Consider the following 12,856-nt stretch of genomic DNA (forward strand, 5'->3'; position numbering starts at 1 on the left):
GTCCAAACTTCACATATTCTGTACTTTATGTGCAGTTTATTGCACGCCAATTATACCTCCATAAAGCTGTTACCGTTTTTTTTTTTTTTAACCTGAAAAAATGCAATATATGCTGTATTATGCCACAGTAGTCAAGGTCAGGAAGAGGTAAATGTGGCTAGAGGAGCAGGGGAGGGCGTGAAGAAGAAAGTGAGGATTCCTCTGAGCTTTGCAGAATTTAGGAAGGAGGAAAGGAGTGAGGAGTCCATCATCAAGGCAAAGAAAACAGCTGGAGCCAAAGCAGAGTTATGCACAGCAAGACCACTGGGCCAGGGCTGGGGGTGAAGAACCCGGGGGAGCTGAGGGGAGCTGTGTGGAATGGAAGGAAATTAGGGAAAATCTTAGACTGGCCTGGGCATGTTAGTCCATAGAAGTTGTGTTTAGAAACGTGTGAGGTGGATACGGATGGGCAGGCAAACAAGGTTCCTCACAGGGCCAAAGCTGCTCAGCTGGCAGTGAGGTCCTGGACTGGCATGCAGAGGTTTGGAGACCATGTGTAGATGTAATGGCTGATGGGCCACATGTGTCACTGCTGTTGGATAGAGAAATGATGCCGTGGATGCACAGGTTTGCCCCCTCTGGACTGAAGCCAAGGAAACTAAAGAAGATGTTGTCATTAACAAAACATGAAGTTATAACAGGTGGGGGCCATGGTAATATCCCCATTACCAACAACAAATTTGGGAGGCAGTTACCTGGAAGAAGCAATGAGATACGATGACAGAATAACACATGTGCTTGATAAGTGTTTGATGAATGACTGAGTGCACAGATTAAACACAATAGATGGAGAGGAAAAAAGGCATAAAAATGATTTTACTCTTCCCTTTTTACAGAAAGGAAAGTACTAACAGAAGAAGGGGTTATCCATTGCTCTGAAGCTGGACCATTAACCTTGAGCCATTTATGTGGTTGAATATGACGTCCAGCTTCTATTTAAATTTTTTATGAAGAGATAGGACGATAAAGACACCCCAGATCACATGTGTGGTAAAGTCATTTAAGGCAAAGAATCTAAAAGGAATCAACAATACAGAGCCACAGGAAAGAGCAGGACAGTAACAACCAGGGTGCAGCCACCATATCGCAGGCACTGTGCCAGGCACTTTATATAGATCATCATGTTTAACCCTGTGAAGGCATGTAGATCACATTATTCCATTTTAGAGATGGAATAACAAAGGCTTAGAGGTTGGGTTATTTTCCTAATGCCACCTAGATAAGATCAGGGCCTGGATGTAAACAAAGGTCTCCCAGATGCTGACGTTTAGGCCACTTGCACATTATTTTGCTGCCACTCAGTGTTAACAGGGCAAATGAATAAACAAAAGTGGAATTTTTAACCTAACACTATTTTCTGTTTATAATAAATAGTAATCACCCACAAATATTTTATAAGAAAAAATTCTTTCTTCAATGGAAATCACTGAAGGTAACATATAACTTTCAACTTTAAAGGGTTCCTATAATGCTGAAAAAAGGTACAGTCAGCCCTTCATATCCACAGGTTCTGTATTTGCTAATTCGACCACTGAAGATTGAAAACATTTTAAAAAGCAGTAAAAGTGATGCAGATAAAGATACAGTATAAGACCTATTTACAAAGCATTTATATTATATTAAATATTAGGTATTATAAGTAATCCAGAGATGATTTAAAGTATACTGGAGGATATGTGCAGGTTGTATGTAAATATACATCATTTGTATAAAAACTCAAGCATGCAGATTTTGGTATGTGGGGTTGTGGAGGAGTCCCAGAACCAATCCCCTGCTGGGACCAGGTGATGACTATATTCCATTACAAAACACCAAAGTTTGAAGACAGAATTTTAATTTCACTCTAATCTAGATTTAAAGTGGGCAGTGGGTGTGGGCAGTGAAACAGGTATGGAATGTCAAGCCACCTTCTCTACAAAGGCTGGCTCTGCCTTCTCCCAAGGCCTCGTCTCTGATGTTACCCCTTCAGAGAGGCCTCTAGCTCCCAACCTAAGCAGCCTCCTCTCCCAGTCACTATTACACAGGTTGTATCTTTATTGCAGTTTTCACTATCTGAACTTACATGCTTTGCTTGTTTATTTGATTATTATTTCTATTTCTTCTTATGCCATCCCCCAAAAACCACCACCAGTAAAAATTCCTTTGCTGGGAGCCTCTGTGAGAACCTGGACTTGCTGAACCTATGCGTGACACCCAGAAGAGTGCCTGGGCCCTCTCTATATAAAGCACTTCACAAAGATCTGCTGAATAATGGTCAATCCCAGGAACTCACATCTTTCCGTGTCTTATGTTCTGCAGCTTGAATCCTCTGATCCATTTCCTCTTCCAACTCACTCAACTGCATAGCTGCCTTGTCCTGGGCTCTGAAATTCAAAAGGATGCACGTCTTTTCATTATACTCTTGAACTTGAAACATGAAGAGAAACTTCAGAGTCATCTATTTTAAGCCCCACATATTACAGATGAAGAGAAACATACCATTCAAAATGGTATTCCCCATTCCTTCCACATAATAAAATGAGATTGGCAATTTTACCATTTTGTTGTAAAATGATTTTAAAACTAGATACAGTCATGCATTCCTTAACAACTAGTATACATTCTGAGAAATGTGTCTTTAGGAGACTTTTGTCATTTTGTAAGCATCATAGATAGTATTTACGCCAACCTAGCTAGTAGAGCCTACTATACACCTAGGCTATGTGGTATAGCCTATTGCTCCTTGGCTGCAAACCTGTACAGCATGGGTCTGTACTCCATATTAGAAGTAACTGTAACACAATGGTCAGTATTTGTGTTACAGTTACTTCCAGTATAATTCCAGATCCAGTATTATCTTACAGAATAGATACAGTAAAAATTTACAGTTATATTCTTATGGGACCACTGTCATTTACATAATCCCTATTGACCAAAACATCGCGATGCGGTACCTGATTATATTAAATAGATAAATAAATTGGATAAAGTGATATTAAACTAGACTGTGGCAAAGAATAAAGATATCCAGGGCTGAGAGTTTGCTCTCATGACTGAGTTACAACCCTGGATTTAAAAAAACTCCACGACAAAATGATGTTTAGATATAATTTTGAAATTTCCCTATATAAAACTCACAATGTTATATGTTAAAGTCAGAAGGGAAAAAAGATCTCAATCATTATTTCTTATCTGTCCCCTAAAGTTCTAGAATGTAGGTAAGGTTACCTTTTAGAAGCATTCTGTTTCTGTTATGAATGCAATTATAAATCACATCTCAATGGAGGCAGAGCACATTGATTTGCATCTAAACCATAAGCTTTAGAGGTGATTCATTTGGACAAATGACATGCTCTTAATAAATGATAGGGCTTAAATATAAGATTTTCTGTCTTCTAGTTTGATAGGTCTCTGCTATAGCAACCTACCTGCTTTCAACTTATTACTCCCTCACAACACAATTTATTCATGTGTTAGTCCAACTACCATATAAAATTCCAAGGAAATATTGTGGGGGCGGGGAAGACCCCAAAGTAAAATTTTCAGTAACATTATTATCTTCTGTTCCTATTTATTTCTTCCTCATCTTATAGCCTGTCCAAGGTTATGTCAACCAAGATTGGAAGATCAGTTCATTTCTGCTTATAAATACCTGCTATTTGAAGTCTAGAAATTATGTATCTCCATAGCAATGTTTGGTAGTTATTTTGGTCAACTCTGGGACTGTAAATGACTAAGCCACATATCCTTTCTCCCTTTGTTATCATCATTTCCCATCTACTTCTTCTAGATATCCAATCCCAAACATCTAGGACTACTCCTGAATGGACTCTCTCTGACCTTTTCACTTCTGAGCAACATTTTTCTTCTTTTTCAAATCAGGGTGATGTATAATGACAGAGTGCTTGCCTCAGCAATTTCTAATTTGTAATGAAATGTCTGCCCACTGTGACCTAGTCTAGGACTCCCATCACGACACTGGAAACCCGTTTTTCAGGTGCAATGCAGAGCAAAATGGCTGAAACCCTAACCCAATCAAAAACAGAGGTGAGGATGGATGGCTAAGAATGCAAGGAATGGTTTACAAGCAGCCATTTAAACACTTCCTGAGGTCTTTGACAGCTAAGAAAGGAGCCTTTAGGAGATTAGGCTCAGCGTAGAGTCTGGCTCTGGATCTCCCCAGTAGCACAGAAGGGAATGGATGGGGACTCCAACACAGCTCGAATTAGTGTGACGTGCTCACTCCATCATGAGAAAGCAGCCTAGCTGGTAATGAGAACTTCAAGCACGCTAGTCTGTTTTATTCCCTTGCAGGTTTACATGGTATTATCTTTAGATGGGGGGCATGTGTATGTATGTATGTATGTATCCACATATCTTTGTGTGGGTCTTACATGTGTACCTGTGTGTACCTGTGAGTTTGTCTGTTTTAATATTTATTGGATGCTCAGAGGAATCAATGTGTGTATCTGCTTGTCACACCTGAAAGGAGGCCAACTCTGGGATCCACACTCCAGCATGCTCTACAGAATTTGGAGCTGTAGTGTTTGGAGCCCTTTATCCTATTGGAAGGCCCCTAGAAGGCTAACTTGAGACAAAAAAACATCAGCCAGGTACTGAAAATATTCATAAGAAATCCCTTGTGAATACATCAGCTTTTGCTTGACTAGTGTAAGAAAGGTCCTATTTAGTATCAAGAATTTAAAGCATTTCCTTTCCTACATTGTAATGTCCTTCAGTTATTCCAAATGTTTAACTAGATAGTTTCAGTATCATGTGGATGGGAAGGATAAAGAGACAGCGGAGTTGAAAATAAAAAATCTGGCCTGTAGCTCTCACTCGCTCCTATGCAGACAGGGTAGCCCCCCTATGAAAGGGGCTACGTTTACAAGTGACAGGCAGAAACCAGCAGGGTACATAGCGTCTTGGGAGCTCCTGGTGGAACACATGGCAGCAAGGTGCATCTGTGGGACACAACACCCAAGAACTGTGACAAGCACAATGCCCTCTCTTTCCCAATATATAGTAAAGGAATGCAGTTCTTCCAGAGAGCAGAGAGGCTGATGTTTGAACTGCAATACATATAATTTCTTTTTTTGCATGACATAGCAGTTAACACCAATAGGATATACTATGTAAGCTAGCTATGGTTTATATGAATTGTAATATAGTAAGAGTTCAATAGTTTTTTGGCTTTCAGTTCAGAGGGGGGTAGGGCAGGTGAGGAGGGCTAGAGAGTAGAGAGAGCCAAAGCAGCACTGCTGAGTACACACCACGTGGTGAGTAGTGTGAGGGACTCACCCATGACATCGTCCATTAAGTCTTAACACCCGGAGGACATGAAGATGTTCATCTTCATTTTGCAGATGCAGGAATTGAGACTCAGGGAGATTAAGTAACCTGCTCTCAAAGTCTCATACAAGTAGGTAATAAGGCCAGGCTTCAGTGTTCTGTACTTTTCTAGATAAAGTTTCCTGTGTGTTTTAAGTAGCTGGATGTAAGATAAATCTCTTAATTGTTCCGTATCAATCATTGATCCTGAAGAGTTTATATAATAGGATCATGATGACCTATTGAGTGATTGGTAGCTGACCTACTTCTCCAGTGCTGGCTTAATTTTGAAAGCTCTAGGCTCCTGAGGCTCAGGAAGTCCACCTATATCATAGTGTGACAATGCAGTTCAGTCCATTTGCCACCCAGGTCAGAGAGCAAGTTAAAGAACCCACAAGCCACTTATAAAGGAAGGACTTCAATACCTCTTCACCGCAATGGCCAAATTTTCCATTTCTGTGCTTTGAAGTCTGATCTCGCGGATGAAGTTCTTTATAACATGTTCATATGGCTGAATTAGTCTTGGCTCCACAATGTTGATGTTTTGGTACAAGGTGCTAACTTGCTCTTCCCTGCCAAATAAATAAACAAAAATTAAGCCAATTACAAATTTTAAAAGGCAACTCTGCAGGGGACTTTTAAGAAAGAGAAACATAAATGAAGAAGTAAGGAAAGAAAAACTGGCAATCACTGAATGATATGTTTGGATTTTTTTCCACATTAAGAGAGGGGAGCCTGTGAGGTCAGTGAAAATGCACAGCAAGGGAACAATAAGGGAGGATTTTGTTGTTGTTCCTGTTTTTTAAAAAATTATTTTAATAGATAAATTAATTTACAGAAAAATTAGGTAACATTAAATCAGTTAACTCCATGTTTCACCCACCCCTAATAAGACATGTTTCAGCCTTTATAGTCATAACAATGGGTGTATTAGTCCATTTTCACACGTCTATAAAAAAAATACCCGAGACTGGGTAATTTATACATAAAAGAGGCTTAACTGACTCACAGTTCCACATGACTGGGAGGCCTCAGGAAACTTACAATCATGGCAGAGGAGGAAACAAGGATCTTCTTCACATGGCAACAGGAGAGAGAAGAGTGAGGTGTGAAGGAGGAAGAGCCCCTCCTTAAACCATCAGATCTCCTGAGAACTCATTCTCTATCACGAGAACAGCATGGGGGAACCACCCACATGATTCAAGCACCTCCCAACAGCTCTCTTCCCAGACACATAGGGATTACAATTCAAGAAGAGATTTGAGTGGGGACACAGCCAAACCACATCAATGAATATACCTACTATGTTATGGTCAGCTAAAAATTACTTCATATAAATTCACATTTTTATATATATTTGCATTGATAGTCACAATTCTTCTAAGACCAAATGTGTGGATTTTTTCTTCACACCAACCAATTCTCCAACATTTCAGATACCAACCAAGTGTCCAACAATCCAATTCCATTCTGACACCACTCAGAGTTAGCACAGAGCCCACAGGTTAAGGGATCAGTCCTACAAGACTGCTCCCCTCATAGATGCCAGTCACAAGTTCCAGGCTGCCAACTACACTTCTGACCAATCATCTATAAATCAGGGGTTCCTGTGACTCCCTCTTCAGATTCCATACTTTGCTTAAATGGCTCACAGAACTCAGGAAAACACTTGACTTAGGTTTACCAGTTTATCATAAGGGATATAATTCAGGATGGCCAAATGGAAGAGATGCTTTGGGCAAGGTATGGGAGCAGAAGGTGGGTACATGGAACTTCCATGTCTCCTCTGGTAACAACATCCTACTGACACCTCACTGTGTTCACCAACCCAGAAGCTCTCCAAACCCTATTGTTTTAGGGGTTTTGTGGATATTCCACTGCATAGACCTGATAGATTACTTCACGGGCCACTGGTGATTACTTCAATCTTTAGCTTCTCTCTCTCCTCCCCAGAGGTCAGGGATGGGGCTCAAAGTTCCAACCGTCTAATCATGTCTGAGTCTTTCTGGGGACCAGCCCCCATCTTGAAGATCCAGGGGCCCCCAGCTACCAGTCTTCTCACTACCATCCAAAAGACACTCATCACTCTGGAGATTCCAAGTGTTTTAGGAGTTGTACTCCAGGAAGCTATGACAAAGACCAATTACATATTTCTTAGTGCATCACAGTATTTACATGTGAGAGTCCTCATAGTTATTATTTAAAACCTTTACTAAAAGATACATATTTTAGAGGCATTTCAAAAGAAAAATTAACCAGATTCTGTAGCTGAACTGATAGAGGATAAAGGAGCTAGTTGGTGAGGCTGGTGGTGTCTCTGACTCATAGTTTAAGAGCTAATTCACTTAGCGGGATCTATGAATAATATGCCTTTTATGTCTAGTTAATGAAGCCTGTGTAACTCATCTGTTATGGATGGATGCAATAGCCATGTGTAGACTTAATAAGCACACTATTCCCCAGCATATCCAAGCATCTCTGGATTGATGGGCTGCATACTGGCCTCCTTGGACAGCTTCTATCAGAGATCCTGCAATCTGGCCGCCTTCTTCTGATCCTGGTGGATCCCTGCTTGCTAGTATTTAACACAGGCTATGACTTGGTTGTGACAGTAGCAGTAGTTTTTTAAAGCAAAGAAAATTTATACCAGGTGAAACAAGAAATACCAAAAATTTAGAGAATAGTCAATTCTTTGGGAATGAGATGATAACTTACCATAATACCAACATCAAATAATTCTATCAATACTCGTTAAGTCTAGAAATGTTAGGGATAGCTAATAATTGCAAGAAAGCCAATCACTTTGACATACTGCCTGATTCAAAAATCACCTCCAATGTCTGGATAATTCTTATATTTGGTGATCTGGTTCTGTGATTTTATAGTTACTCCACTGACAATGCACAAAGACTTCTGTCTCTTGCCCCTGACATGGAGAGATTACTCTTCTCCAGGTGCTTGTCTAGCTTTTGGAAACTGGAAAGGCCACTCCAGGAACCAGGAAGTCTGAGAGCATTTCACAACCATCTATGGTGTGACATCATAGTGATACCAAAGGGACAGCCACAGAAGACCATTCAGAAATCCTGAGTACAAAATTCAAACCCATCCACTTGATCAATGCTCCTTGAGCTTTTGCCCTATTACTCTGTTGAAGGCACTATTTTAAGATGCTGTGAGGGCATAAGAAGGAGGACAATAATCCCAGGTCTCAGTAACTGAAAAGCCATGCAGAGAGACATCTCACGACTGGAAAAGAAGACACAGTCAGAATTCAATTTATAATTGCAATAATACTTAACATGTAGCAAGTACTCACCACATTCCAGGTAATGTGTTAACAAATGTATATGCATCCTATCTTCAAATGCGCACAACATAATGAAGTACCTTTATTATCTCAGTATTTCAGAATGTGACTATATTTGGAAATGAGTCTTTAAAGAGGTAATTAAGTTAAAGTACAGTGATTAGAGTAGGTCCTAATCCAATCTTACTGGTCACTTTATAAAAAGAGATTTGAACCCAGACACACACAGAGGGAAGATCATCTAAAGACATGGGAAAAGACAGCCATCTGCAAGTCAAGGAGACAGGCCCCGGAAGAAACCAACCCCACTGAGAACCTTCATTTTAGACTTCTTGCCTCCAGAATTGTGAGAGAATAAACTTCTGTTGTTTAAGCCATGCAGTTTGTGATGCCTGTTACCACAAACACCTAAGAAGCCCCAGCAAACAAATACTGTATAGGGCCCATGGTAACATAGTGGCTAAGTGGCAGAATAAGGATTCAAACTCAGTCTCACACTGCAGGCCACCTAATCAACCATAAAATCATATTGCTTCCCTATGTGTTAAATAGCTAAACTCTGGCAGCAGTGGGATTCAAAATCAATCCACAGACCTAGGAAACACTGCAAAACATAAGGTACATATTAACTCTGAAGCTTAGTTAAGCGTGGTCCCAAGGTGTGGCCACGTAGCAGTAAACCATGTCCCAGGTTTCTTTGTTTTTTTTTTTTTTTTTGGTTAATCTCCACCTCCCAAGTTCAACCGATTCTCCTACCTCAGCCTCCTGAGTAGCTGGGATTACAGGTGCCCACCACCATGCCCGGCTAATTTTTTTTTTTTTTTGGATTTTTAGTAGAGACCAGGTTTCATCATGTTGGCCAGGCTGGTCTCAAACTCTTGACCTCAACTGATCCATCCACTTTGCCCTCCCAAAGTGCTGGGATTACAAGCATGAGCCATCGAGCCCAGCCCCAGATTTGCTTTTATAAACAAACTGCTTGATCTATACAGAGGCCAATCATGATTCAAAATAATTGCTCAAGAAAAACATTATTAATAAACCTGCAGAAGTAAGTCTCTTTATTTGGTGGTAAAAGACACAGAAAACTGCCATTATCTTTCCCATCAGAGCTGACTACAAATCCTGGTTGCAATAGTCAGCCACATTCATTAGGGGGCAGTAAAAGAAAATCTCTACCTTAGATTGTCCCATGTAATTTCAGTGGATCATTAACTCTTTGCTTTTGTCATTTACTGACAACTAGGAAGGTGCAAAGCATAAAAACCTGCTCTTTAATAGAATTCTGCCTGTCAGGCGGTCATTAAGACACCATCACCTAGACTGGGTGTGGTGGGTCACATCTGTAATCCCAGCACTTTGGGGAGCCCAGGTGGGTGGATCAACTGAGGCCAGGAGATCAAGACCATCCTGGCTAACATGGTGAAAACTGTCTCTACTAAAAATACAAAACTTAGCCAGGTGTTGTGGCAAGAGCCTGTAATCCCAGCTTCTTGGGAGGCTGAGATAGGAGAATGGCTTGAACCTCCGGGAGGCGAAGGTTGCAGTGAGCCAAGATCGTGCCATTGCACTCCAGCCGGGGTGACAAAGAGAGACACCATCTCAAAAACAAAAACAAGACACCGTCACCTAGAATCCTTGTTTGCTGGCTATCTGCACAACATCAAAATGTTCAGAAGTAGATATCTCAGTAGATTCCCTCACTTTCTGCAAATTTCTAAAATGAGAAAGAAACACAATGATTTATAAATTCTCTTGGGTCATTTGTTGGTTCTGGAATTCATTACAGAGAGTTTCAAAAATAGTTTACATTGAAGTATACAAATAGAATAATTATAGAAAATGTCTGCCATTAACAGAAAATATGACACATGGTTAACTGTTGTGCCAGGGCTGCCCAGAAACTCAACTATCTTGCTTTGTATTACAGGGCACATAGGGAGATCTGATTCCCCAGAACTCCTGGTTGATAGGTTGGAGCCATGTGACTAATTCTAGAAAATGGAGTGGGTACAGAAATGGTAAGTGTTTACCACCTCCATGCTTGACCTTTAAAATCGCTTACAAAAATCTTCAGCACATTTTCTTTCATTCTTTTTTTCTTTCTTTCTCAATTTCTTTCTCTCTCTCTTCCCCCCCTTCCCAGCTTCTCCTTCTTTCTCCCTTTCCCACCTTTCTCCCTCTCACTTTCTCCCTCATCTTCATTACTGAAGTGAAAAACTCCTATATGGCTAGGCCCATGGTAGAATGTGTTTGGATCCTTGAATCACCACATGGTAGAAAACTGCTCAGGAGAGCTACCTAACCACCTTGATCTGTCAGATACATAAGAAAGAAATGTTTGCACTGCATGAAGCCACTAAGACTTGGAAGTTCTTTGTTACAGTCAGCATAAGCTTAGAAAGTTGGCATTATGGTTTCCTATTGGGGTATTTTATCATCTTCCTCCATGTTAAATACTTCCTTACCTCCTTACTTGACAGCTTCATACATTAAGTATTAGAACTTTTATGACCGGGTAAGTCTTAACAATCACTACCCACTCCTTTTTAGAGGGCAACAAAAGGCTGTTTTGAAGCATTCATATACTGAAGCAGACATTTATTCAGCACCTTATATATGTAGTCCAGGTGCTGATTTAAGCGTTTACATATATTATTCGTTTAATTCTCTCGACAACTCTATGAAGATGTTATCACTTTTATCCTATTTAGTGAGGAGGAGACTTAGGAAAATAAGTCTTTTTAGCAGAGCTAGGATTCCCACTCAATCCACCTGGCTCCAGAGTTGGGTTCTCTAGGGAAGAACTACCTCTTCACCCCAAAAACAAGTGCTGAACCATTTTCAGGGGTCTTAATTACATACCTCCATGTAAGAAAATGTAATATAACAAGATTTTTAAAAAATCCTTTAGAAGAGGACATCTTTCATTGCTACAAGGATTACCCCCATTACAAGAGGACTCCTTAAAACAATGAAAGCATGAATATGATAAAAATGAGATAATCTTATACAATTTAGTTTACTTAAGGCTATTTGGGGGAAGGACGGTTACATGCAGTGGGCACAGTCCCACCTTCCACCCCTGCCCCCATCTGCCTGTGTGCTTCGCTTACTATGGAAATGAAGCACCATCTGTGTTACGATGTGAGAGACTGTATGTAACATAACGTGCTTTTGGCAATTCTCACACCTGATAGAAAAAGCAAAAAACAAACAAACAAAAACTTCATCATAGTAAGAGATAATACCTGGTCTCTCTATATAAGATTTAAATGCTGTGTCTCTCCTGGGCAGCTAAATACCCATGGATTCTCAACTCAATAAACTTGGCATCATTACTTGGTGCCAAGATAATCTTTTGCTCCCTTCCAAGAGTGTAGTAGTTACTGGCCTCTTCCAGTGTGCTAGCTTCTGACGTCAAAGGTTAAACAAGCAGAAATGACACAACGGCCACACACACAACTCTGCTTTCTTCTGGGCCTGACCCAGTTGGCACAAGTGAATGCTGAGAGGGGTGCCTGGTAAGGACAAGGCTTGAAAGCATTTTGAATTCATGAAGGACCCAGGGACTCATCTAAAGCAATTACACTTGCACTCACAAATACCATGCAGATCTGTTTACAGGTGTACTTGCAAACACTAGGTAAAACAAGATTAAGGATCAAGTCGTAAGCATTAGTCAAGACAAAAGCAGTTTCTACTTCTGTGCTGAGAGAGCAACCAATACTAAAATTTCCAATTTGTATCTGAAGATATCAAGTGAAATGCAATGAGAGAAAAATGTACTTGGAATTATCAAAATTTTAGATGTTATTTATATTCTTTTTTCTTTCTTTCTTTTTTTTTTTGAGTCAGAGTCTCGCTCTGTCACCAGACTGGAGTGCAGTGGCGCGATCTCGGCTCACTGCAATTCCACCTCCTGGGTTCAAGCAATTCTTCCACCTCAGCCTCCCGAGTAGCTGGGAACACAGGCATGTGCCACCACACCCAGCTAATTTTTTTGTATTTTTAGTAGAGACGGGGTTTCACCGTGTTGGCCAGGATGGTCTTGATCTCTTGACCTCGTGATCCACCCGCCTTGGCCTCCCAAAGTGCTGGGATTACAGGCGTGAGCCACCGCGCCAGGCCATTTTTCTCATTTTCACTTCAAACTGACAATGTACCTGACTTTTTGCCTAGGTATTTATATTTTTA

The 12,856-nt window shown here is 40.5% G+C and overlaps 1 protein-coding gene across 1 annotated transcript in view; it reads right to left on the reverse strand.

The window, feature by feature from the left end:
• The window catches only part of RASEF (RAS and EF-hand domain containing), a 75,371-nt gene that overhangs the window by 39,565 nt on the left and 22,950 nt on the right, over positions 1-12,856 (reverse strand). The window contains exons 2-3 of the mRNA XM_017500752.2: positions 5,775-5,921; positions 2,312-2,402 (exon numbers count right to left, since the gene is read on the reverse strand). Of these exons, the coding sequence (XP_017356241.1) occupies positions 2,312-2,402; positions 5,775-5,921 (238 nt within the window). The remainder of the gene's footprint in view (positions 1-2,311; positions 2,403-5,774; positions 5,922-12,856) is intronic.

Source organism: Cebus imitator, unplaced genomic scaffold, assembly GCF_001604975.1.
Source record: "Cebus imitator isolate Cc_AM_T3 unplaced genomic scaffold, Cebus_imitator-1.0 Scaffold269, whole genome shotgun sequence".
Taxonomy (NCBI): Eukaryota; Metazoa; Chordata; class Mammalia; order Primates; family Cebidae; genus Cebus; species Cebus imitator.